This window comes from Syngnathus scovelli, chromosome 2 (assembly GCF_024217435.2).
Source record: "Syngnathus scovelli strain Florida chromosome 2, RoL_Ssco_1.2, whole genome shotgun sequence".
NCBI lineage: Eukaryota > Metazoa > Chordata > Actinopteri > Syngnathiformes > Syngnathidae > Syngnathus > Syngnathus scovelli.
In genome coordinates, this window is record NC_090848.1 from 9,911,464 (window position 1) to 9,939,259 (window position 27,796).

General features: G+C 41.3%; 3 protein-coding genes across 6 annotated transcripts; 1 reads left to right on the forward strand and 2 right to left on the reverse strand.

The window, feature by feature from the left end:
• Positions 1-525: 525 nt before the first annotated feature.
• On the reverse strand, positions 526-22,038 carry slc16a4 (solute carrier family 16 member 4). 2 transcript variants are annotated; one of them, XM_049752807.2, is made up of 11 exons: positions 21,316-22,038; positions 21,027-21,181; positions 19,708-19,793; positions 11,827-11,950; positions 11,551-11,683; positions 9,833-9,976; positions 9,501-9,662; positions 8,381-9,004; positions 3,785-3,996; positions 3,570-3,663; positions 526-2,881 (listed from the first exon to the last, which is right to left on the reverse strand). In XM_049752807.2, exons 3-11 carry the CDS (start codon positions 19,746-19,748, stop codon positions 2,670-2,672), a joined length of 1,746 nt encoding a protein of 581 aa, XP_049608764.1. In that variant the 5' UTR covers positions 19,749-19,793; positions 21,027-21,181; positions 21,316-22,038; the 3' UTR covers positions 526-2,669. The 2 variants fall into 2 exon arrangements, with proteins under 2 accessions (XP_049608764.1, XP_049608766.1); XM_049752809.2 differs by lacking the exons at positions 19,708-19,793; positions 21,027-21,181; positions 21,316-22,038 and adding an exon at positions 12,271-12,652.
• On the forward strand, positions 15,033-27,700 carry prok1 (prokineticin 1). Of its 3 annotated transcripts, XM_049752857.2 has the most exons (6): positions 15,033-15,096; positions 21,130-21,202; positions 24,222-24,247; positions 24,454-25,509; positions 26,730-26,855; positions 27,258-27,700. In XM_049752857.2, exons 4-6 carry the CDS (start codon positions 25,435-25,437, stop codon positions 27,378-27,380), a joined length of 324 nt encoding a protein of 107 aa, XP_049608814.1. In that variant the 5' UTR covers positions 15,033-15,096; positions 21,130-21,202; positions 24,222-24,247; positions 24,454-25,434; the 3' UTR covers positions 27,381-27,700. The 3 variants fall into 3 exon arrangements, with proteins under 3 accessions (XP_049608814.1, XP_049608813.1, XP_049608815.1); XM_049752856.2 differs by having other exon boundaries at positions 24,222-25,509; XM_049752858.2 differs by having other exon boundaries at positions 21,133-21,202; positions 24,222-25,509.
• On the reverse strand, positions 22,119-23,592 carry lamtor5 (late endosomal/lysosomal adaptor, MAPK and MTOR activator 5). The gene is made up of 4 exons (XM_049752859.1): positions 23,434-23,592; positions 23,279-23,340; positions 22,679-22,796; positions 22,119-22,343 (listed from the first exon to the last, which is right to left on the reverse strand). The coding sequence occupies exons 1-4, from the start codon at positions 23,466-23,468 to the stop codon at positions 22,283-22,285; spliced, it is 276 nt and encodes a 91-aa protein (XP_049608816.1). The 5' UTR covers positions 23,469-23,592; the 3' UTR covers positions 22,119-22,282.
• Positions 27,701-27,796: the final 96 nt, after the last annotated feature.

Below are 27,796 nucleotides of genomic sequence, written 5' to 3' on the forward strand. Positions count from 1 at the left end.
GGGGCCGGAGTAAACCAAAATCCAAAACCCCAAAAAACATGCAAACTCCACACAGTGAGGGCCAGAGGTGGAATCGAACCCGCACTCTCCTAGATGTGAGGCGGACGTGTTACCCAGTGCCCCACCGAGCCGCTAATAGTAGAAGTCATTCATATGAACTGAAAAAAGAACGAATCACTTTAGGAAGTTATTCGTTCACTCGTTCACTGAAAAGATTCGTTCTTTTGAACGAATCGTTCACTCAAGAGCCAACACTATTGCATGACAGCTGAGCTCCCATCAGGCAATGGTAACATTTCCCCCCCAGTTAACATGGGCGGGTCAGATCAACGCGTACCCGCGCCGGGTAATTTAGTGTTGTTGGCTTTATTGAACATTATCTGATGCGATTGTTGGTGTCACGACAGCACAGCGGTTGAGGCTCTGCCTAGTAAACCATTCTTATTTCTTTGTGTCACGGGTTCAAATCCCGCAGATGACTTTTCTATTTTTTATTTTTTTATGTTTGCTATTTTTTGCAAGACGTTTCGTTCAGTGTTTTTATTGAGAATTTGAACAGTTTTGCAATCAGGGATATTCCAAGTCGCTGTGACGAATCTGCAGTCGCGAAACAAAACTGCGCAACTCGGTTTACAACAGTCGTAACTCGAGACGGGGAGCAAGATAACATGGGAGCAACTTGACATGTGCGCATTTAAAAATGAAACAAGAAAAACCTTTGATTAGTTAAAAGCACAGTTTTCTACACCCTCAATCAGTTAGCCACAATAAAACTCTCATCCGCAAAGCAAAAGAAAATGCTATCAACATAATAGGAAACAGGTAATAATAATCTCAAATCAAAAGCATCATATAACGTTATACAAAACGTGGCTTGGCCCTTGAACACAACTGGTGTGTGTGTGGGGGGGGGGGGCTTTATGCATTGTGACTGCTGCAGTGATTGCAACATCTTGACAAACAAAAAGGTTTTAGGGCTCAGTGCAGCATTGTGCAAGTGACTTCAGGGGGAAGAACAAGTACTCATTGAGCTGACATTCTTGTAGTAGGAGCCCTCGTCTGCCACTAGATGGCAGTGTATCAACACCTATCTGCTTAGGACCGATATTAAGCCTCTCACATGACTTTGGCTGACATCACAGGAAGTAGTGCTGGAGCGTCCCCGCTAAGGCAAACAGTGGTGGAAAAGGAAAGTACAAAAACATAATCCCAAGATTTGCCATTAGATGACACCTCACCTCGCCTTCAGATAACTCATAATCATTGCGGGAATAAAGCTCAATAAAGTCGCGCCTGCTTGCATTGACCTACTGGAGCAAAATGTGTGTGTGCGAGGTAGGCCGAGTTGCAATAATGCTGCAAAATGGCGTCTTGGTAAGGATCAATACTTAATTTTGTCCAAAATACATCAGAACCTCATGTAACCTCATCAAATAAAAGGATAAAAATGACTGAATTAGTCAACCCTTGCCTATCCAGCCATTTTTTTCTGCAGGAACATAAACTATCAGATGAAAAAGGCACCCTCCTATTTTTTTTTTTTTTAGCTCTTTATCTGCCCTGCTTTAAAAAAAAAAAAGGTTCTGACGTTCCAGGACACGGTACAGCTCCTGGACATGCTGAAAGGAGGTAGAGGTGACACTAAAGTAAATAATGAAGAAGTACATCTTTTAATAGCGCTTAGGAAGACTTTATCAAATCTGTTTTTAGGCAAGACAGCCTGAACTTGTCTAGTGTGAACTTGGAGAAGGCATTTTGACCATGTATCTCAGGGACCTTTCTGGAGTATGGTGTACCAAACCCTCTGATACGGACTACTGGGTCCCTATATGACCAATGTCAGAATTTGGTCCAGATTGCCAACAGTGATGGGGCGAGACCCACTGGGTTTCTGAGCTCCCTCAGAAGTAGCGTGAGAAGCTCATCCTGAAGGGACTCCTAGTCAAGCTCCTCCACATTGAGATATGCTCGATGAGGTGGCTTGGGCATCGATTTAAGATGCCTCAGTGGTGAGACATTATGAGAACATCCCACCTGGAAGACCCAGAACCCCTGGAGAGCCTGTGTAACTTCTTGGGATCCCTCAAGAATAGCTGGATGAAGTGGCCAAGGAGAGAGGAAGCTAAAAAAAGGCTCAAACTTAGGCAGGAAAAACAAAAAGGATCAAACCAGCTCTTTTTAACACCCAACATTACAATATACGCATCCCACAGCCCCCAGTCCTTTGCATAGCCTGCTTGGCCTCTACTTCTGAGTAATGAGACACATGTTGGTGTATGTAAAACCTATGTATACACCATTGCAGCCTTGAGCCCATTGTGTTTGTCCACGTTGTGCTAAGTCATGGAGCTTGTTCCAATTTGGCCCCAAAGTGCTTCATTGCGAGCGTAACGGCTTTTTAAAAGGCATGTGCTTGTGCTGAAAAGCAGTGAAGTTTTTTTTGCATAGCTTATTTTCAACAAGGCAAGAGTTGGCTATATTGTGCATTGCTACTCTCCAAAATGTGCTGGATGCCATGTGCCTCTGATACAAACAGGATTATATGTATATATAATATACTGTATTACACTTTTGGCTTTTCGACATTCTGTCTACCAGTTTCATGCATCCTTGGGTGATGCTTGAAGGCGAGAAGGGCGACGCGACGTCGCGACCATGCTGGTTGGCTCTTACACGATGCCATTGTGCGGGCGGTCTGGGGCGAAGCAGCCGTTGGTCCTGCAGCCGCTCTGCACCGTCTTGGTCTGGCACGATTTGTTCTGCCGGGCTTTCCAGCGTTGGGCCAGCGGCTCCATGAAGAGCGACAGGGACGAGAGTAGGTAGCAGAGCCCCGCCAGGTAGAAAGAGCAGTCGTAGGTTTGCGTGTAGTCGTACAGGAAACCTGTCCGCAAAAAGAAAATAAATATTATTTTTTCATCAGCATTTTTACGCTAGCGAGAAAACTTGTTTAAACTAGTAAAACATATAGCACAAAGTTGAACACAAAGTTTGCCCAACCTAATGCTCAAGAGACAATTCAACAGCGCGGTTGGCCGTGTGCAAACAAGAATCTGCTTTAGGCTTGTCTGTCAACTGGTAGGGTCGTTTTCCCGACGAGATGTGCGCTATTTATGAACTGCCTCCGAAGTTGTGTTTCAACCCTGAAATACTCCAGCTGGCCTGACTAGCCAGGCTGACACTACATATTTCCAGGTGGCTGTGTGTGTGTGTGTGAGGGAGGGGGGGGGTATCACTATACAACTTGTATAAGAGTAGAAATGTTCCTGTCCCTGCAAAATTACCCAACATACGACTATTACATAATGTCTTAACAGCAGACAACAAAAGTGAGTGAAGCCCTAAGTGAAAAAGTCCAAGTTGGTTAGCTTAGTATCAAGATTTTATTAGACCTAAGCCTAACGGGTTGCATGACAATTGGGAGGGAAACTGGCTAATTGGGTTTTATTCAGACATTTTCACTGAGGGTTACACTCGCTTGTGTTGCCGGTAGTTTTGTGCTGCTGTTTGCAGATTTTTTTTTTTTCAGGGTGAAAAAATTGACTGGTCGCCAGCCAATGGGAATGCCTTACCTGCCAAAGGAGGACCCGTGAGGCAGCCCAGCCCCACAAAGAACATGGAGAAGCCCATGGAGTTGTTGAGTTTATCTGCCCCCACCAAATCCACCTGCAGGGAAGGAAAAGCAAAAAAGAAATGTGACATCACCTTAGGGAGCAGCAATACCTTTTTGACATTTGGGTTAGACTTTTTCTACAATATAACAATGTTTACAAAGTTGCTGTCTCACCAGAACAGGTAGCAGCAGAGCCATGTAGCCACCACAGAAGATGGCAAAGAAAATGGCGTAGACCATGAGCAGGATGTAGGAGGTGGCCAATGGGGAAAGCAGGTTAACCAGGCCACAGAGGATCAGGTAAGCCTTGTGGTAGTGATACTTGTGGAACAGGTTCCGGTCGGTCACCCAGCCCGAGGCCAGCTGGGCGATGGTCTCTGTGATGCCTTGCGCAAGACAGAAAGCAACGTATGACTGTACAACTTTTTGACTCTGTGCTAAGAAAATCTTAAAATATATAAATAATATGTATAAAAAAATAAAACACAAATATTGTATCGGCATAACAATACAAAATAGATACATTGAAATGCAATGAAAATCCATATGTATATACGTTTGTGTGGGATGTTGTGAAACTTTAACGGAATGTTTAAAACACATGGAATAGGCTACATGTGCATTATATGTTCAAATGTTCCTGCGGCAGATATAATAAACTCTGTTCAAATACTGTTCAAAGTGTAAATTTGATGTATTATTATTATTATCATCATCAGATATGATAAAGCAGACTCGCTAAACTAGGTTGACAGCAGGATGTCTGCGATTGAGCTTGATATACAACATAGGAAAGACTGCCCCAGTAAACCGACCCCCCCTTCCTCCGTGTTGATTTATTTTTAATATTAATATTGGAAACATCCTGTAAAGCATTTATAAACAAACAGTGATGTCATTGCCGCTTTTTATCCGACCATCACTGGGAGCCACTGGCCACGTGCTAGCGTCGAGAGTGATCAAGTGGCATTTGATGACTCAGCAGATATGCAGCCGCAGTGCACAAGCTGCAGGCTGTGGTATCGGGCTGTTGCGGGGATAGCTTCAAGCTCAATGGATCAATGAAGGCGACACAGCAGCTGCATCGGAGAGACAGAATAACAATTGCAAAGACCAGCGCTGTGCAGTTTGGTGCTCAAAAGTCACGTTTCATTGTGACAACGACAGATGGGCCGGCTACAATGAATTTTTTAAAAATGAATTAATAGAGATGGATTGTTTGTCGAAATGTGCCCTGACATAACCAGTTCGTTGTTTGTCTTGGATCGTGGTGCAGCTCGGTTCATGCTTTTAAGGTGTAAAAACAGCGATGTAAAAGGCCGTTCTTACATAACGGACGTCTGCAGCGAGGTCACCGAGGATTGGCGAGGCAGCTGTGTCGTGTTTACATGTTTGCACGTTGCCGTGTCCCGACCCGAGATGCTGTTGCGGAGCATCTCTCGCTTGTGCGCCCATGCTTGTTTGTGTGCTTTGGCCGCAACGGGTTGGCGCACGCCTGCAGCTCTTCCTCTTCAAACTGGGATGAAATATACTCGAGCGGCAGTTGAAACTAATCGTAATGGTGACAGGTAGAAGGCATGTGCGTGGAACTCTAGGAACAATGGGAGAGTTGGCGGAGGTTCACGTCACGGTGAAAATGTAAAAGTATGGTGTGAGGAAACAAAAGGTTACAATGTGATGCAAGGTGAAGCATGAAAAAGTTAGAGCGGGGGTCCTGGCAGTTTTATAGGTTTTTAAATTTCAATCAAGTTTTGGATTTCATCAAGTACAACTTGAACACTGACGTAAGGAACATGTCACTGCTTGTCTCATCTCACTGTGCAGCGTTTGATGCAGTTGATCATGAAATACTGGAGCAAGCTAGAAACTTGGGTCGAACTAAATGGAACAGTCCTAAAATGGTTCCCAGGCAGTGTTCGCGGCATCCCATCAATGCTGATTAAATATTGTTTCAACCCAGTCGGGCTCTGACGTCTGCAGGCTCTGGTCAATTAGTGGAGGCCAGTTTTCAAAGCAAATGCAGCAGCATTCAGTTTTTATGCTGCACGCGAATCGAATAAGCTGCCAATAGAAGTGAAGTCAAAAGTGTAAATGCTTTTAAATCCAGGTTAAAAAAAAATGTCTCCATACCTTTGATTGAAAAGCATTTAAAATCACTGGTCACTCGTTTTAGAAAAATACTTTTTATTTCCTCACTTTGCTTTTAAATGCATTTAAATATATTTTTAAAGTTATTTGAATGATTCCAAGTAAGCTACTTTTGTTTTCTTTACTTTGAATATCTTTAGCTGTTTTGTTTGTAAATGCTACTAAGTGTATGAAATGTGTGTCACGTCAATGAAGTTTCCTTGTCTTGCCTGTGAAGTGGAGTGTTAAATGGTTAAAGCGGAAGCCACCAAAAAGCTTTAAGATTAGGGTGCGTTGCATTAAAACATGATAAAGATCGATGGCAAGATATCAAAAGATTAATGTTAGGGTGCGAGGCATCAGAAGGTGTGCTTCCGGTCGCTCCCCTCCCTTCCCTGATGGACATGCAGTCACGAGATGAAAGCCGGAGATAATAGGGGCCGCTGTTGGTTTTTCCCAGCTTGGCCGAGGCACTTGGCTGCATCCTCGGCTCCGCCGGCCAGCCTCCTTTGTGTATGCTGCCGCCTCAGTGCTTTTCAGCAAAGTGTCTGCCGCTTGGCCTCGCACGGAGCGAGGGAGCCCCGCTCGTTACCGGCAACTTTCCTCAGCCTGCCGTTGCTTAGCGACGAGCAGCTAGCTCAAAAGGGATTGAGGAACAGGCCGAACCGGACTTTCCTTCCATTGAGGCAATGGACCTCTATGACAACCGTCGGGGGGGAGAAAAGAGGGCCCAGCGGGATGCTGGGACGACGCTTTTGTGGCGCGGGTGGCACTCCGTCACTCTCATTACCAGCGCACATGAGCGCCAAACGTGACAGGACAAACGTGATGCAATCAAAATTTCGGGTGGTCGAGGGGAAGTCGCGCACTCCAGTGATTCTCAACCTCTGTGCCATGAGAATTTATCAGGTGTGCCGATTCAATTTCATATCACTGGTCTGAAAATTAATCTTCCTTTATTACAAATTCGGGCTTCATCTCAGCTGCTCTGTAGGCAATGATGGACAAATGACAGATGATGTCCTCCTTGCTTCTGTTACTAACTATAATGAAAATAAATAATATACGTATGTGTGATTTCCTGCCTGCAGCTTAAGAGAGTTATGATTTCATGTTTAAGTGCTTTGCTCAAAAAGTGTACACGAGTTTGCCTTGGGAAAAACACATGTAAGGATTTAAGTCAGTGATATGCGCCAGTACCTTATTTGACTTTTGTTTTTTTCAAACAGACATAAGTTAAAATGTAATTTTAGAATTCATTCTCATCTCAAGCTATTGTTTATTAACCATTGACTTAATGATTGTTGAAGAAAACAAGAAACAAATCCAGCTTAATTGATCAACTGAGGGAGGTAAAGGATAAACGAATGCAACAAAAAAAAAAATCGTGATAACGCAAAGGGTCAACTAGGTGGATTCAGTGAATGTTTATCACTGCAGTGGCTCCTTGAGATACAAGTTGAATTTGCTCCGGGATCACACTCGTAGCTTAAAATAATTTTGTTTGTTTGTTTTCATTTTTTCGGTTTGGTTTGCATGGCTATTTTTGGTAAACAACAAGGATATTGTGCTGCTCCTTTTGGTGTACATGCTTTGGCCACCTGGGGGCAGTATAATAGAGGCATATGGCGATACTGTTCATGGAGCCAGCTTCAGCTCCCCAGTAAACAACAGTCATTCTTCACGGAGGATAAAGAATGCCTGTGATTATTGTTATATGAGCTGCCTACATGTGTTGCTCAGTCGTTTGTGTTCAGATATCTTTCGCTAACGAAGATAGAACACCGACACAGATGCTATTAGTTAGCTCGTCTAGAGTGTTTTCAGAGTTTATGGACTTTATTAAGACTGCAGCTCAGCCACGATTCCAATGAAAAAAAGCGCTATAGATGGATAGATGGATCCAATGAATCACTGCCAGATACAAACATGCCGTGGTTGATCGTGCATCTTCATTCAATAATTTACAAGCACGTTTAGGAGGCGCTCGTGGATGCGTGCAACTGGTCCCAATGCACATGTTGTTTTCACAATATAGTGTGAGCGTGAATCCACACACCCTCCATGGCCACTGGACCAAAGTTCACCTTTTATGTAAGCGCATTCGTTGCATAATACCGCAGCGTCTGAGCAGCTCACGAATAATTCATGGCCACCAAGTTGATGGAGGACTTGATGAAGCCACTCTTGTAACAGTCAGGAGCACCTCCTTCCAGCTCATAAATGTCACAATTATCACTTGTGTGGACATTTCAAATCGATACATATGTTTTCAATGCTGGTCATTCTTTTCTAATACTTCCATTGCGTTTTCTCTCATTGTTGTAAGATAGGTGATTTAGTCACACATTTTGCTGTTTAAAATGTCTGACCAATTATTCTAAAATGAGAGCAAGTTTTTGTTTCCAACCACTCCCAGCTGAAGCTTACAGTAAAACTAGACGTAAAATCACTATAACTTTTCCTGATGAAATTCTGCTAGCGTAATGCTAACACACAATGGCAAATGCCATAGAGGGGCTAATGAACACTTACATAAAAAAATCTGATTTCACCAAACATACTGAATTAAGCCTCAAGACCTCCAGTTTGAATCTGGCTTCAGTGTGCGGTGAAGAAGAGTATGTTCAGTGTGGGCCTTACCTGCCACAGAGATGATAAAGGAAGCATCCATGGGGTCAATGCCCAGGGTTCTGGCTCGGGCAGACAGGTGGAAGTAGGGGATGAAGTAAGCCAGCTGGCTGAAGACTAAAGACCAAGTATAGATGCAAAAGAACGGGTCCTTGAGCAAGGAAAAATCTAGTACTTTGGTTTTCGGGGGGCTCTCCTCGCTTGGCGTGCCGGCGTGGACGGCGGGAACCCCAACTGACGTGGACCCATTCGAGGTGCCGTTGAGCTCCACGGAGCCATCGGCAGTGGGTTTACACAGACCCACATCTTGGTGGGTTTCGTGGCCATTGAGAACCAGTCTGTTTAGTTCAGGGTTCTCCAACTGCTCCTTGGTTTCCTGAGTGCAAACCATCTCCTCAAGAGGAGAAAGAGGAGGGGATGGAAGTGAGTCTGATTTGGAGATGCCATTGGATAAATGTGAGGAGCCATTCAGGCAGCTTTTGGCGTTGTCCTTCTCAGAGGAGCTCTTGAGGGACACGGCTGGGCTCTTCTGGACGGGGGAAGCGCAGCTCGATGCCGGTTTCACTTGAATGGGCCGCAGGAGCATCCCGGTGGCCACCATGTTGAGCATCAGACCCCCGAGGACCAACAATGCGCCTGCCAGGGAGACGCATGTCACATGTAATATACATTTGTAAAATATCGTATCAATTTATTTCCAACAGTCTCTTGTCTTCATTCAATATTGTGTGTCTAGGCAGCAGAGCTTAAAGTTGTTTGTGTTATTGTTATAATTATATTTTGGGCGCCAATTAGATTTCAGCTTCTATTATGTGTTGCTATAGCAACGTAAACTTCCCAAGGCCTTCAGGTGCAGGATTGCAGGCCCTGTACAGCTAAAAGAATTAAGTTTTTTTTTTTTTTTTGCAAATCGGAACCAAATTTCATATTGAGTATATGAGAGCGTATTAGAATTCATCCGGGGGGGTCAGCACCTTCGTATGCTCTGGTTCAGAGAAACACGTGTGGCATGAGGCCGGGAGTGGACGAAAATTCAAAGATCTACATCCGAAAGGCGTGGCCCACCACTGAAAAAAATATGTGAATGTCCGTATTTGTTTATTTTTTATAGTGATGCATTTGCCCCACCTACCTTGCCAAGCATACTGGTCAAGAAGCAGCTGAGTGAACGGAGCCAGGGCAAATGTCAAACCCATCCCAGAGCGTCCGATGGCATAGGCCGTTGCCAACTTCTTTCGAAAGTAGAGTGCCGTGACCACGGAGAAGGATTGGTACAGAAGTGCAAAACCCATTCCTGCATGGAGGAAAGTCAACCCAAAACATTTTTTTGTAATATGTTCTGTGCAGCCAAAGTAGTCAAAATAGAAACAAAAGAAAATAAACAAATGCTAATTATGTTGAATTTTTAAGAAGGGGGGTCCTGGAGTCATCACATGGAACCACAAGTGGACATTTGCTGCTCACCTACGATGACTCCCATGCTGATGTAGAGGAACACCACGCTGTTGGCGAAAATACTGATGAGGAAGCCCCCACTGACCAGCACGGCACCGGTGATGGACGTCACCCTGGTTCCTACCTTGGCACAGGCCACCGAGGCGATGGGTGCTGATGGGTGACAGAAAAGGGAGGAAGCATGAAGAGACAGGCGCATCCGCAAACACCTGACAGACCAATTATAGCACTGGACAGAGGATTCTGTAACTATATTTTCATCTTTTCAAATGTCATGAGCTTTCATCTGTTGAGATGGTCGGTAATGTGGTGTGTTCTATCTGTATGCCTTTTTATATGACAGAACAATTTTCAGCACAGGGAACCACCGGAAACAAAATATGGAATCGCCACTCCGAGAGGATGTTCATTCAGATGTTTTCGTACAAGTCAGATCTCAGACACGACTCAAAACTAAAGTAATCTCAAATGGCAATGTTCTGGCTTTAAAAAACACGAAAGGAAATCAAGAAAAAATGCATTAGTCAGTAACGGTTAAATTTTTACAAGTAAAATGGGATCACAATTCTGAGGAAAAAAAGAAATCACCCTGTAAATTTCCATTGCCAAAACTATCACCTGCATCAAATCACATCTCCTCATTAGTGTTCAGTTAAACAGCAGGAATCAAACCTAAGAGCCGTTGCACCAAATGGACTGAGATGAATCATGGCTCCAGCACAAATTGAAACAAAGGAAAGGAATTGTAGGTTGTCTAGTGGGCTGTCTAAAATCTGTACAAAATACAAACAGCATGAGAAGGATGTTAAAGGCAAGCACAGCGGTACAGCAGGGGTGTTAATGAAAGCATCAAGACAGGAAAACAGAAAGCAATACATCTTGAAAACAGAAAATGGGAGGAAAGTGGAGTCAGCATCTGTGACCAAACTGTAAAACAGCTTATGGAAAAGCTCAACAAAAGCCATCGTTAAGACTTAAGCAGGAAAAAACAAGGTTACATCGGGAAAGCTATCATCAGTACAGATGAATCACTAAACTGCATCGGACAAGGTGATGATGATGCTGGAATTTTTGTCCGCTGCCGTTCCAATAATGAAGACCAATGAAGAAAATGTGCTGACGTTACATTTTCAATAAAGGCACAAGTTGACATTTTGGACATTTTTCTCTCGTCTATCAACTCAAAGGACGTTTGGGGATAATGAAATAGATTTTCAAGATAATAATGCCTCTAATCATAGAGCAGAAACATTCCTTGAAGAAGGGCACGTAAGGTCAATGCCGCAAATAATCCGGATCTCAATCCGATTGAAAATCTTTGGTGGAAATTCAAGAAAATGGTCCATGAAGATGCTCCAACCTCCAAAGATGATGTGGCAATCAAAGAAAGGACTGTTTATTGCTCATTAAGTCCATAACTTTTTTTTTTTTGCTCCTCAGAATTGAGTGAGTCCAGATGTTTTTCCTTCTGCTTGGTCCAAAGAAGTACTGAGTACCACATTTGATTTCTTTTAGTGTTTCTTAAAGCCATACAATTGAATGAACATCATCCGAGACTGGTGATGCTATCATTGACACTTAAATGGATATTTATTATAAACGCAGACAGACAGGATGAGTTTTGAGAAGATAGAGATGGAGAGAAAAGACAGAACTGAGGAAAAATGAACAAGACTGGAGCAGCACCCTGTGAGAAAGTGATACAGGAAAAGATGGTGTCGTCAAACCTCCAGAGAGACGCAAACTGGACATGATGGAACCGATCCAGCTGATGCTTTCTGCTGAGCCCCCAAACTCATCTTGGAATGCCAAAAAGAAGATCCCGAAGGTCTTCAGCGTTCCCATCACGAGGACGTTAACCTAAAAAAACAAAAAAAAAACAAGATCACAGTCTGGTGCTGGACTGGATCAAGTTTTTTTTCAACGCATTCCACTATTCCATGTTGGACCAATGTCTAGTTTCCAGATATAAAAGCAGTGAGCATGATTTGTCTCCACGTTACCAGGAAACAATGCAGCACCACCATCCAGCCCCAGCCGCCATCTGGTGGCTCCTCATACTGGATCTCATTATCCTTGTCCTTCTTTGTGGAGATATCGTCCTTCCTGAAGAGCTTCATGGCTGCACTGTAAATCCGAGTAAACAAAACAATCAATATGTGCTGTGTAAAATGAACGATAGATGTGCAGCTAAGTTCACACCGTTGGAAAATTGATGCTTGATGTAGCTTTAGTTAGACTTATGTATTTTGACAGATGATGATGATGACAAACGTGTGCATCCATGCATATGTGATACAAGGTCCAAAATAGCAAAAAGCAACTTGTGATGAGCAAACGTGGTCAAAAACTGTCAGTTCTCCTGAGTCATCATCCTTAAAGTTCACTGAATGCATTTTTTCCTGCTAAGGAGAGGCATAAAGTCCAAAGTTGCAAATCAATAATACCTGCCGTGGGACCTCTCACACAACCGATAAAGTGCCCGCAGCCGCCTCCAGAGGAATTCTGCAGATCAGCAGCAGATGATCCCAGCAACTTGTTAACGGGTAAGCTATACATAAACGCAATGCTGTCAACAGCGAGTCAGACATTTACTCCAAATCCAAAGATCGCGGCGCCTATACATTACAGCCCATCTTACGTAAGATGGGCCAGACAGCAAGAATGAACAACCGGGTCTGCGCAACAGACGATCTGGCGTCACAGCATCGTCTTCCCCACAATAAACGTCCCACGTGGACTGCCTGCTGGCTTTTTTTGCCTTGTTTTGCAGCTTGCAGAGTCCCACCCATTATGCCATAGGCCTGTCTTACTTACTCCCCACATCTGCCTTTCATCAACCCTGTCCTTCAGCAGTTGCTTTTAGCCATATTGCGCAACAATGGCCTTAAAAAAAAACACATAACCAAAAAAAAAAAAAAAAAACAGGCCCTCAATTATGCAGCTTTTACTTGACGGTCATGGCACGTTGCCGCCTCAGTGAGGGATTTTTCTCTTAACACGTTTGACGTGTAACACAATAGTGCTGGAAGCCTCAATGAGCTGCGATGGTGCGAGCGAAAACCTCACAATGACCTTGGGATTGCATCTTTCACTCTGCAAAGACGTGTAACTAGAGTATCCCCTCGTACTGTAATATGAAACAGGATTTCAACAAGAAATTCCTGCTCCTCAGATCCACTCTGCTGCTCTCAAGACTGCTAAATAATACAGATGATAAACTTAAGTCACCGCCGTAAAAAAAAAAAAAAATCACATTTTGTCTTCTTTGTTTAAAGTGTTGGAATGACCTGACGGCAATACGTTAGTAGGATGACGTGAAAAAAAAACAACCCTTTGCCAGAGGTAAAACAAATGACAAGGTGTCAATCATGCAGGCACACTCATGGTGAACCCCCCAAAGCAGTTAGATTGGACTCCAGGAGCTTTTGCTTGAACTATGGCGGAATATTCATCCCAGTCATCTTTCATTTGTCAGCAACTAGGCAGCAGTTACACAGACAGAAGTGGAGAGAAGGGACCTGGAAAGTGGCATTAAATTTGCAACTTTTCTGCTCGACGGGTTATTCTTATTTATTTTACGTGCCGTTTTGGGGGGGGGGGGTACATTTTAACTTAAAGAGACAGTCGCCTGTAAGCAGGCACACTTGGGCTCGAAGGTGAAACGTTTGTTTTCATCAGTGTAAAAAAACTATTTAAATATTTATGTAATATGTTTCACATTGTTACATTTATTTGTCAAAAAATGAGTTGATTAATTATAACTGAATCATATTTGTCTGTTTTCAAAATCAAATGTAGCCCTTGAGCACAAACATTTCCCCGACCCTGATGTACTTTGTAAACTTATACATATATTTGAGTCTCGGGAATGAATGACTCCAAATTTCATTGATCTCAATGGACAATTGGTCAAAGGTCAAGCAAATGGAAGTCCTGGACTGCATTGTGTTGGAACTTGAAGGCAGCACTGTATCTTGGGGCCTGAATCAATAAGTGACTTGTACAAGAAAGCAAGACGTCTTTAGGCAGCAAACTCAGAGCGGATTAAAAGAGGAATGAATTGGACCAGTGTACCGCCGAGGAAATATTTGCCTCCCATGTGCTTTTCATAAGTTGTTCGCCGAGCATGCCTGAGTACATGTTTGGGAATGTGCCGAGGGTCTGCGGGATCGGGCAAAGGAGGTTTGCAATCGGCATCTCGCGGCGAGGGTTTAACAGCCTCGTGTTTGGGCACGTTTCCACCAGGACGTACAAAATGCTCACACGTCTCCTTTCGACACACCATTCCGTGATTGACAATCACTGGCCACAATATTAGGTACACAAACCAACCACTTTGGCAACAAGACCCTTAACAATCAAACAAGATGTCATCGTTACAGTATAGATGATCAAAGTACATGTTAATGTGGAAAATGTGACGGGAACACAGTTCTCGGAACTGTTTCAGACTCCCCAGTAAATATCCTCCCCACTGTCTAATAAGAATGCGCATTTACATGAATTGGACTGTTGTTAATGTTTTGGGATTTCCCCAGCACCCTTCAAAGACCAGCTAGTGTCTGTTTCTGCAGAAGCCTGTCAAATTTGATGAAAATGCAAACACTTGTCAGAAATGTTTGTGCCTCTTGAAAACTGTTCAACACACATTTATGGGATGGATAGTTTCACACTTTCAAAATTGAAGGTATTAGCCCTACCACCATTTCCTTAGTCTTGATAACGCCGTTCCATCTTGTGGTGAAAATGTGCTTTACTTGAATTCAAAAACACAAAACACAAACTTTTCTTGAACATGACATGACCTCTAATGTTAGAGTAACAATTTGTCATCATTGACAAATTTTACTGCATGTTTATTTTTCTGCAATGTAGCCTGTAAAAAAAGGTGTTAGTTATGCGGTGTCTTAGTCTTGAAGTTATATGTCAGACTGCTAAAGTATCAGTTTGTAAGTATCGGAGCTTTTTTTCCCCCACAGGCCAAGTACAATATTGGCATCCCTAAACTTGTGAAGAGCAGTTGCTGTCATCAATTTCATCAACAAAATAATTGAACTCAAATCAATTTTTTTCTGAGCCGAGCCACTAGTGGCTGGACCAATCACAAAACCAACAATGTACTTGGGGGCGGGGCATGTGGCTGCGACGAAAGCAAGAAGCGCTGAGACCGGGTGAAACAAACACCAGTGGACAAATGCATGGGTGCTCTGTTCTCACAGAGTTTCTTTTTGGAAGAGGTGCACCGAAAGGCGCTTTCACCCGGACACGAGGTCTGTGATTTTTTAATTTCTTGATTCGCATTTTCATTGCGTTAATTGGTCAAAATAAAAGTTTGGTAAGGCTGCCATATCGCCCAATCAGCTTGAAGTATTGTACTCAAATGTCCCTCCTTTCCTGAGCAGGTCACAGTGAAGCAGTCCCAGATTGAAACTGTGAAGAAGTCCGTTGAGGGATTTATATATCAATCTGGCTCTTGCTCGGTTATGCTTGAAAAAGGTTTTAAAAAGTTTCCCTCCAAAGCACCAGCATTGCGAGCATGTGTACTGAAAAAGTAGTGCAAAGAATGCCTGTCTTATGTTATGATAAAAATCGTTTAACTTGTTAGTTTGTCATTCTTGTCTTATTAAAGGCCGGCCCATCGGTGTACGTCAATTAAATGTCATATTTCACATTTTGGAAATAACACCACTGCATAAATGAGCACATTGTCAATTTTAATGTACCTATTAAGATTGTGAAGCTGTAATTTGTGTCCACAGAGGTGCTATTAAAAAAGCGTGGGAGGTTTGGACTAATTTAACCCAAACCACGGCTCACATTACAGGGTGGCGCTCTCTCCCTGTTCTAGATATGATTTCCAAAAGCGGACGGTACCATTTCTTAAGCCAGGCGTCTCACCGGCCTGAAACGTTAACCCAAGCCTCAAATTGAAAGTGGACACACGGCCTCAGTATTAAACTTGCTCAGCTGTTTTCCTAACCCTTCTCATATGGTCCCAGCCACGCTTTACCATAAAGTCATGACCTACTTTTTGGACTATTCAAATCTAGCAAGCATGTCTTGTTTTTAGACACAAATGAAGAGACTGTTCAAAAAGGGCATTTCAAAGCCCATTGTCAAACATCCTATTGGATTTTGTTTTTTCTTACCGGCAATACTAAAGGGTCAATGTGATCCACTCTATGTTTCAATGTTTAAAAGAAAAAAAAATATATTCCTTGCATGTAGATATTATGCTGACATGAATATTGGACAAGCTCACACACATTGTTTTTAGCTAATTTAACTGCAAGCAATGAATATGCAAATTGAAAGCTTGCTGACAGGGTGGACTATGACAGGATGGACACTTTGGCTAATGTTAACATTTAATGTGCACATTTTGAACCTCCACAGACTGGGTATTGGTTAACAAAAATGTTTAGGATTTCCAAGAGACAGAGTGGACATGTTTAACTTGACAACGTCCAACCAACGTCCAACCACACGTAAAAAAAGACAATTATGTAAAATGTGTAAATATTCGGTCTGCATTGACAAAAGACAAAAACGCTGCTAGTAATGTCAGTGAAGACATTGTAAGATGTCTTTAAGTGTCAGCTACTCAAAAAATGACACTAATTTCAAGTGCAAAATGCTCAATATGATCATGAAAGTAGCAAATCCATAATCAAAATGATTTGATTCTAACAAATCCCTTTTTATATATAAACCATGTAATTTATTTTATTTCAGTCAATATGTAATATGTAATGTATATGTACAATACATTATTTTTCTTAAAACGGAAAAAATGAAGGAAACATATTTTAAGGAACTCTGTACTGGTATGTTTTAAGAGTAAAAGTTTTGTTATTCTGCAACATTTTCATGATGAATGAACGATATTGATGAAGACACCAAAGGCACTTTCAATCATTTTGACCAATACAGTCTCATACTGGTACAGACGTTAAATTCGGTTTTTGACACCCTGCAGAAAAGAGGAAAAAAACTCCCATCGTTTCATTATAAGTTGAACTCTAACCCAAACTGTCTTTTTGCTTGAACCCATATACCCTGTCTTGCGTTAGCGTACACAAACCAATCTGTTTTTTGTTATTCCAGCTGTAAGCAGGGTTATGGCAAAGCAAACAATAATGGGCCGATTTGCATGGACTAAGAAAAAAGGCTCCAATCAAAATCTAGAAACAAAGAAACTAGATACAGTACTGGAATCTAACAGAAATTAATGGGATGGGATGTTCAATTTCATAAATCATAGTTTTTGGTGTATGCTTTTATGCTAGACATGTCCTCCCAATTTCACGTTAATTTCTGTTAGCTTCCAGTACTGTATCTAGTTTCACTAGACTACGAGACAACTACACAACAAAATGAGTTCCTGGGCTGTTTGGTCTGAAAGAGGCTATTGTGGAGAATGTGATGCAACACTCCCTCTCTCCTGCAGCACTGGCGCAAACAGGTGGGCTCCACCCAAACGGCTAATATTGGTCTACATCGTAGTCCAAAAACACCATTGCAATGAAACGTGGGTCATCGTGGAGCCTCCAACTAGCGGGTGTCGAAAACGACATCAATCGAAACAACACTGTTTGGAGCAAACTTAGCGATCAGGGCACACAAAAAGAACATTACTCGCTAAAATTAAACAGCACTCAAGCAAATGAGCCAAACAGTTGTTTTGTCTCATCTTGTTTGTTTATGTTCCATTATTAGCCACGCTGCAAGATGACACTTTCTCCTCTCAGCACAATGTTGCATTTGCTGTCAAATGCTAAAATTGATACTAACCTCAATTTTGCGGTCAGCTTGCTCTGTCCAAACTGGTATTAATTTGTGATAAGATAAACATATATTAAATATATCTCCTGGAATTTTCTGATAAGAGTTTAAATGATACATTCCAAGACGACTATAATATGACACTACACAAGTGCTGCACTGAAAAACGCTGACACACTGCTACTACACTACAGCAATACTGCAACTACTATGATAAAGCAATAAATACCACACGGCTACCGTCATGCTTGCTGAATGAAAAAAAACAAAATGAAAAATACATCTCAAATGCATCAGTGGGGAAATCAGCGGCTTCAAAATATGACAATATTTCTTGTTCTGTTATAGATTAATGGGACCCATTTTAATATATTTTTCTGTATATAACCTGTGCAATAGGTGGAAACAAATAATGTTATAAAAATGCTTCATTTCACATATTTGCAACAAGTAATAAATCTTATTTATTGATGATAGGTGAAACGTGCATTGCAAAAACTATTGATTGTACTGGGAAGCAATGGGTTTATGAATGCGAGACAAACAATATTTATTGTTATTCTTTCTGTTTCTGACACTGGGATCATTAAATGTACCCTTGGTGACCAAAGAAACTGCTGTTCTGAGGCCAAATTTCAGAAACTAAAGGGCTTCTTCATTCAATTTCTTGTGCATTTGATTGGCCTCAAACCTTCTGTAAATAGTCCCTGCGCCTTTCCAATCACTTTCACTCTGACTCACAATGATAAAAAAAATCAATCAACAGCAGTGGGACAACAACAGGAAGTAGAAATGAGTATGCTGGCGAAAATAAAGTCAAAGGTTGGGGACCGATGGCCTTGCTTAAGTGATTCGACATGTTTTACTGACCAACCTCCAAATTCTGCCACTTTGATTGGGTTCCAGAAAAGGAACTAAATCACCAAAACTTCGAAAAAAAATCTTTCAACGAAGCAAACAAGAGTTCTTTAAAAAAAAACAAGCTGAAACTCTATTTTACATTCATAAAACTATTTTTAGAGCAAAGGTGTCTAAGACTAAAATAATATTAAATCGAATGAAAACTCAACTATAAAAGCTAACAAACCCGCTCTAAAAATCTAAAACTTGATTTTTTTTATAATCAAAATGAAGTAAAATGAAGAATCCAAAGATACTCCTGGCACTTATCCGCTTATTTGACAGCAACACATTAAGCTTGTTTCACACATGTAAGCACAGCAGCTACTGCAGATTGTATGCTATTTTTTTACCCGCTGCAAATTCTCTCAGGACTACAACTCAAAACAGAAAACACACTCCAATGTTAGCACTATACTCAACTAAAACACATTATGATACAACTACACACTACAAACAGTAGCAGCCAACAACATGACTACACTATGACTCAATTAAACTACACGGCAACACAACAATACTTCACACCAACGCTACTACACTCCATCGCTACAATACAACCAAACAGCACAACCACAATATGGCACTAAGAAACACTATGACACTATACCACTACAACAGTACTGCAGTATTACACAATAGTACTACACTACAAGAATATGACACCATACCACCACTACACTATAAATTGAAAACACACACTTACGTACCCTGGCGACAAAAATAGGGCGCCGCCACTACCACAGTACACTATTAGACTACTATCCACCTACACTATGAAAGTACACGGCACTCCTACACTTTGACACAACCGAGAGTTTTTAGCAGTATGTTGACTTTGAAGGAGACAAAACAAGCATGAGAAACAGTTTGACAAGGAGGAGGTTGAATTCGTCTCATTTGCACTCACAATTCTTTACAATCTACTTTCCCACTCCAACACGTCAATAAAATCCAAATCTTACGTGATGTTACTCTTTTCATAGGAAGTTTTAATACTGTTGTTATTGCTCCCCATCTGTCTCTTTCCAGGACTGTTCAATAAATAAATATTTTGTCTGAAACCATAACACCTGAGGGAAATTGTCAAACCCCCTGCGGCACACCAAAACTGCTGCGGTATGAAAAGACATGACCAACTAAACAAACAGGACCGTTTTTCTTAAATGACAAAAAACACAACTATTTGGATTCACCTGTTTTGTTGGTTTGCTTTGGAACGAAGGTCACAAGTCATCGTCTCCGCGTAACATTCTCAGCTCGAGCGCTTCAAACTTGACACCTGCAACAAGACGATGGAGGATTTTTGACGTAACCGAATATCCCACCGACGATGGTCAAAACATTGATGTTCGATTGGTGAGCGTTTATATAGTAGATCGCAACGGAAGCAGGTGCTATATCAAATCAAAGATTAAGTTCAGTAAAAGGAAAAACTGTTCAGATTTTTACATTCACAGTCAGTCAGCACAGACGGGAGGGCTGACTGATTTTGATTTCACTGGCAGACTGACAAATGCCAGAAACACTGGTGGAATAAGCGATTTTCATCCATCACCCAAACCGTCAATAACTTGAAAGCAAAGACAACCTTTGACAAATGACGTTTTGCCGCACACGTTGGTGCATTGGTAAAGAAGTGAGGAAATACCAATGAGGAGTAAACATTTTTGACTCATTCAAACTGTATCTGAGTTATTTATGACAGTCTGAACAGCTCAATCCCAATTTTTTTCAAATTCAACGTAGGTCACTTTGATATGTGGACCTAGATCAGATTTTTTGGTGATGTGGCCTCGGTCTGAATGGCCACGTCACATATTTCCGACGTTGACGTCATCCAAAGTCCAAAATGCGTTCTGTGCGGGGAGGAGGCTCCTGGGGAGCTGGGAGATCAAATCTGCAAAATCACTTTGAGTAATAGTATTGACTTTATTTAGGACTTAAATGTATTCCCAGTTGAAGCATAACAACAATTTGACTCAAAACGTGTTTAACACCAAAAAATCTTAATGGGTTAAATTTTCTTACTACGTGTGTCAAATAAACCAAAGATAGTAGGTCAAATTGACCTTATGCACGTTTAACGCCAAAACATATATTAATGGGTCAATCTGAAAAATTTTAATGGTTACATTTTACCCATTGCATGTTAAAAACAAAAATGTTAATGAGTCAGTTTTACTTGCTACATGTGTAAAAATTATAAAAACTAGGGGGGTCAGAAAATGGATGTACGTATGGATGGATAGTACTATATACTATAAACATTGTTGGTGCGTTTGAGGGGGCTTTTGAAAGACATTTCAATGGAGAAAGTTGTTTTGAGGTAGACTTCGAGTGATTTCAGTGATGGCCTCGGCACAAAATAAATTCGTTAGGCACCACTTGCTGCACGTTTCTGCAGCCTTGCAGTGCATTGCAAAGCAGACATTAATGTGCCGAGGAATGGAGAGTAAAGGCTGAATTTGAGCGCTTTACACAAGCCTTATTGTCGCGTTTAAGGGGGTCTTACCTCGTATAGTTGCTGCCAGTTGTTATCTCTGGAGCGCAGCCGGATTGCATGGCGGTGGCGTCGGTGCGGTGCCCCCTACTCACAGCCGTCCTCTTCCTCACAGCAGACGCAGAGTGACACTTAAACGGCGCGTGTCATCGTCATCTGCAGGCCACCTGTGAGGAGAACCAACGTGGGTGAGAAAGGGGAGAGGGACACACTTCTAAAGCCATAAATAACTTATTTTTAGCAATGCCAGACCAGGACCACTTGATTGCTGCGTAAACTTTGACAGAAAGGTTGCCCAAACCTGCAAGGCGCGTCATTGGAGGCTCTTCTTCTCCTTCAGCCATAACTTTGCATTTAGGAGAGGGGGTGGGGGGGCGTGGGGAGGAAGGGTTGGGGGCTCCGACTCTGCCCGGAATCTTGCTTGCACCTCTACACGCGGCGGCTGCGTCCCTTCTGCATCCTCTCACCCTCTGTTCCAAGGCGTCTGAGAGCTCGCAAGTCAACCAGAGGGGATAGGAGGAGGGCGGGGGCGCTTTAGCTGCGCCGGGTCACGTGATGGAGATGCCAAGACATCAGAATGGGGCTCATGGTCGCATTTTAAACCAGAAAACTGGCCATAATTATTATTAATACCATTGGGGTTCGTGGAAAAATAAATAAATAAAATACACTTAGTAGTACAGTTATTTGTATTTAGTACAAAATGATTTTGGGTGGTGTCTGACCTCAACTGCATAGACCTTGAGACCACCGACAGGTCGCTCGGGGAATAGCAGGCGGCCAACAGAAGGACGGTGGCAAAGCACCATTTAAAAAAAATAAAAATAAAGCACAATAATTCCATCCCCAAAAGAAGAGAAGCACTGGTCTAAAGCCTCTTTGAAAGGATTGTTCATTTTCTGACAAACTGGTTCTTGCAGGACATTGAGTTAAACGCTTCCAAACAGTCGTATGTGAAAATCTCAAATTACTTAATATATGTATATACACATACACACACAAAAGATATTCACAATATACTTATATCTTTTATAAGTGTATATCTTTTAACTATGATATGCAGACACAGACAGTATACCTAAGTTCCTAAAATGACTCAAAAGATGACACACATCATCAAGTTTATTTTGAAAGTATATGCATCTTTGTTCATAGATGCAGCTTTTGTACATATCCTTCAACAATTACAGACTGACACACTTGGTCAAAGACAAACATGATTGGGACATACAAATATTGCAGTATTTTCTGTACATCTCAGATTGCTTTCAGGAGGAAATCTTGTGAACGGCAACTGTGACACTCCCATGACTCCTCACCAAAATGTTGCTGAAAATCATAGAGGGAGAAACCACAATGCTTTATTTATTTTTTAATTGTCCTGGTAACACATAAAATAAAGAATGTGGACATTAAAGCTTTAGTCTAAATGTGTTATTTCCTAAAGGACCACCAAAGGAATGAAACAAAATAAAAATGGAAATACTGATCAAAATTCTGCTCTTGGGGCAACACAAATGTTATTGATTTATTATTATATTTAAAAAAAACACAGAAGTTGACTTTCCAAAATAGCAACCTCACTGGAAGTTTTAGTAGCTTCCCGCTAGGTGGCAGCATAGCCACACAAACTAAATTCAAACCAATATTGACGCGGCACTCACCCAGAGTCGGACTCCAGGCACACGGTGGGCGTGTCCGTGGGGTCTCTTGTCAGTGCAGCGGCTTGTTTGGCCAAAACGGACACCACGCCGCCCTGCTCATCCGACAGCGATCCGCGACCTGTTTGGAGGTCAAGGAACAACGACAAATATCAGCAACACACATCAGACAGCATTAACGCTTACACATATCACAAAAATGCCCTCATACTTATTAAAGGATGTTTTCCCTTCACATAAATTATTATACTGAAACAGTTTCACATACTTTCAACCTTCATATTAATTGAAATGCTAACACACTTATAAATTATTCTCAAATTACTCAATTTAGTTCACTCATACGCAACTAAAATACTCTCACGCAGGCGCGAGCGTGCACACAAATACACACTACTGATTTTTTTTCCCCCTGCAGGAATTAAAAAGTTGCCAATTTTAGAGAATAATAATGTTTATTATGTGTGCGGTAGAGAATTTTAATTTTGCTGGCAATTTAGCGTGGACAAATGGAGAACTGGAGCCGAAAAAAATCGTGGAGATCTGAAACCAATTTTTGAACTGAACCAGGAAAAGTTGGCTAAATATTGAAAGTTGACTTACATGCCAGGTTGTGTCCTTGCTCGTCCGTACAAAGAACCCCGACCACTGCTGGATTCTTCATGCTGCGAACCAAGCGACGAAAGAGGAAAGAAATCGAGATTTTCTTGCGTAAACACTAAACATACAAAGTCAAACAATGACTATTAATCTCTTACGTGTCGTCAAGATGTTGTTCCAATGTCGACTCCATCCGCAATAAGGATATGAAAAGGAATATTGACCAGAATGAGAAAACTAGTAGGTGTTGTGATGCTTTTCCGGTATTGAATCAGCTGACTCTACACGTGATCACAGCTACGACTCGCCACAAGGGCCTAAAAGTTAAGAAACGCGTTTTGGCAAACGGCGGACAAAATTAATCTCGTATTTGGAAGTGTAAGGGTTACTATTCTTTTAACTACAAGACATACATTACACAAATAGTAGAGTGGCAAAAGTACTTACACTCGACACTAAAGTATAAGTACATAAATAAATGGTAAAAGCACAAGAATTGATTTTGACTCCCTTAAAGGTGAAAAGGTACAAATATTTCCCTATAAAAGTAGAAAGTATCAAAAAAAATACTCTCATTCATCACCAATCTCTTCATTCGTGGTATTTGGGATTTCTATAGTGGTATGCAAATAATCATTTAATTAAAAAATACATTTAAAAGATGAATACAGTCAAACATCAGCTGTGAATACAACCTGCTTAAACACTTTTTGAAATAAATTCAGTCCTATACATTTTTTTACTTTTTTGATATGGAGCATTTTATAATTCAATTATATTTGTTTTTAAAGTAGAATACATCTATTTTTTATGTTTAACAATTTGTTTGTTTGTTTGTTTGTTTGTTTGTTTGTTTGTTTGTTTGTTTGTTTGTTTGTTTGTTTGTTTGTTTGTTTGTTTGTTTGTTTGTTTGTTTGTTTGTTTGTTATAATGCTGTATTTTGAAGATTTTGAAGTTTCTTGGGGGGGCTAGGTGGGCATTACTTGGTGCAAAGTTTGAGCACCACTGTTCTAAGACGTCAGCATGAAAATGTCAAACTATTGCTCACATGAGGCCTCACATTGATCATATGGTATTGCCTTAATGTGATGGGCATAAACCGAGAGCGTTTTGTTTGTATAGTGTAATGTTGATTGATTTTGAGGGCGAGTCAGCCTTAAGACCCCGCTCTTCCTCAGTGGCGGCGCTGCTGACGGGGCAGAAATGACTCGATATGATTATGTGGCTGGTACATTGAAGGAATCCATCAGCGGCACTGCGGCAGGCTCGCATCCTAATAATACTCACAAAAGCTATACACTCAATCAAAAGGTGACACACACACACACAAACACACACACAAACACACTTCATCAATGACATAGAGTTGTTTATCTGGCCACATCTCAACAACATTAGATCATTCAAAAGAGTCAAACCCCAAGTGTAGATCTGACCCATAGTTTTGTGATTTCCCCTGGCTCAAAGGTATTTGAACAACTAACCTTTTTTGATAAATTACATCTTGGACGTACAATCACAGTGCTGCACAATTTACAATCTGACACTTTCCTGGTGGTGTGCCATTGAAGTCAAACATACATTTTATAAATTTTGCTTTATCTGCTCGACTAAATAGCATCACGACCAAAACAAAATCAGTGAGGAAACTTCTCTTAAATGTTGACCATTAATGGAACAAATTTCAGCTCACTGAACAATTGATAGTCAGATTATTTTACCTATTTTTTTTTATTTAATTTTTGTTTTAATAAAAATGAACACAATAAGTATCTAAATGAGTTTTATTAAAATAAATGGCTAAAGAATGTGATTACAAAAGTGTCCACACCCTTACAAATGGGCTGTGGCTGTGTTTAGAATTAATCAATTACATTCAAACTTAAGTTAGAATGGAGTCGCACATGCCTGTCTCAATTTAACAAGTCTCCCACAGAAATAGATGTTTGGAAAAACTCAAAGACAGAGGAACCTCCGTCCGTCAATGCATGGATTCCTGTCTGTGAGCATCTGATGAGGTGGCCGTGGGGGTACCTCACACACTGAGTGGGCGGGAGGTAAGCTGAGGTGAGGTGAGGGAGCCCGAGTGGATAAAGAGAGGAGCTGGAAGACGCACCCAAGTGACTGCTGGAAAGCTTCATAAGAGGAACCATTTCATCATGAGCTTCCAAGTGGTGCTGCTGTCCTTCCTCCTGGCATCTGTGAGCTGGTCCAAAGGAGCTGTCATCACAGGAGTGAGTTATTTATATATATATATGGTATAAGTGCATATATTTTCCATTTAATTTCCTTTTGAAAGTCATTTTTGGACAATTGTAATAATTCAAACAATGAAATATATTCTTGGGTAATATTTATCAAACATTTGTTACCTCCAAAAGAATGTCCCGGTACAAAGTTTCATGATTTGAAACATGTTTGCTGTAGATGGTAATTTCAGTTTTGCAATATATGTTTGTTTTTTTTTTCTAATTGTCTAATATCGTGAAAAGAAAAGCAAATGCACCTTATTTACTGCAGCTTACTGGGTCACTTAAAGCACTCTTCTTCATTTGTCTCTGCATGACTGTATTATACTGCCGCCCTAGTGGCAAAGTTGCACACACCTGAAGGGGCAGCAATAAATTATTCATCATCTCCAAACTAATCTAATCTTTTTACCTTCTCTTACATTTTCATTCAGTACATATAATACTTTAGAGTTAACATATGTCTCTTTATTTATTTATTTTTTCTGCAATGAATGTAACCACCAGAGTAACCATTGCTCGCCATACTAACCATGAATCCACCGGAATTAGTGAATTATTGGGTACATTTGTCAAGCAATCCTGGTTTCATTTCCATTGACAGGCATATGCTGTGGTGCATTGGTGCAAATTTGTCAATATTAATAAGGCGAAGCCACCCTGCAAATAAAGTTTATCCATTCCAATTTATTTGATCCGCTTCAATACAAATAGATCATGTGCCATATGCCAATGCAATAGATGCCTAAAAGCACAGTCACACGTCTTGTTCTATTAAATGAAAAGTGATTACGCATGACAGCGTGGAGACCACATCCTCATCTTCCTTTACGTCCACCGGAGGTAAGGATATCCTGGCTAGAGTTAATAGCCGCTTGTAAATAGATCAGAGCGATGAAACCATACAAAATGCGCGTGGGTGCAATTCAACTAAAGCATCTTACATCATAGGTCAGGGAGAGCAGTCCGGTTGGCATTTTCCTCTTGTCACAACCCAGTTCCATAAACAGGGGTGCACATAAAAAAAAAATGCAGGATGCAAGAATCCTAGGCTGAAATGCACACTTAGAACTGTGCTTTCAGTAGAAAAAGATAACCTAAATTAGGATGGCTGCCCTCTGGATTCACCCGTGAGGGGAATGATAGGTAAAGCGCGATATACGTTATTAACATCTGTGGTGTGACTGAGCTGTGTCTCCCTCCAGGCTTGTGAGCGAGACATGCAATGTGGCCTGGGTCTGTGCTGTGCCGTCAGTCTGTGGTTGAGGGGCCTGAGGATGTGCATCCCGAGGGGTACCGAAGGCGATATATGCCACCCGCTGAGCCACAAGGTGGGACACGCAGACAGTCATGTCATGTAAGGAAGGTATTTATTGAGCGCTGTGGCCTACATCATTCAAACAGCAACGTCAGGTATTTACAGTCAGGGGTATGAAAAATACGGGCTGTAACTCGAGCTAGTCTATTTGGGATAGGCCAAAAGTTAAGCTCAAAGCTATTCATACCCCAGCCCAGGGGTATGAAGAATTTCGGGCCTCACTGTATGTATGTGGTGTATGTATGCTGTATACGGATTATTGAATCAATTTGAAAAAGAAACTTGCATATATTTTTTCAATTTTGTAAATTACACTGGCCATATTTATAATTGCATTTTTTTAATCAGATGATTCTGAATCCGCCTTCTTTTTTCTCACATTTTATCTCTTGGATTCGTTTTTGCACTCATGCAGGTACCCTTTTTTGGCAAAAGGCAGCACCACACGTGCCCCTGCCTCCCCCACTTGGTGTGCACCCGCTACGCCGGAAGCAAGTACAGATGCACTGAAGACTACAAGAACATAGACTTTCAATAAAAGGGCCAGAGGATTCCTTTCAAGACTTTTGGGGACGAAAAACACATCCTGGCGACTCTTTACGTATATACTAGCAGCGTTGGGCAAAGTACCACCTGTCTGTCCATTTTGCAAATGTAAATGGTATTGATGTCAGTTGCACAATACATTTGACTTGTCTTGATTGTAGTCATGCACTTCATGCTTCAAGGAGCCATTGAAGCCACGTCAGACACATTCAAGGTTTTGTGACTCATTAAAGTATTTGTTGTACTGTATGTTACTAATTTATCACAGGACTGTACACTGATCTTGCCAATAAAAGATGAAATGACATACCAGCCCTCGCTGTATTACATTATTTGAAGGCAAAAAAAGTTGTTCTTCCTTTTAATGGCTAACATATATCAAACATACTATTGAAAATGAAATTTAAA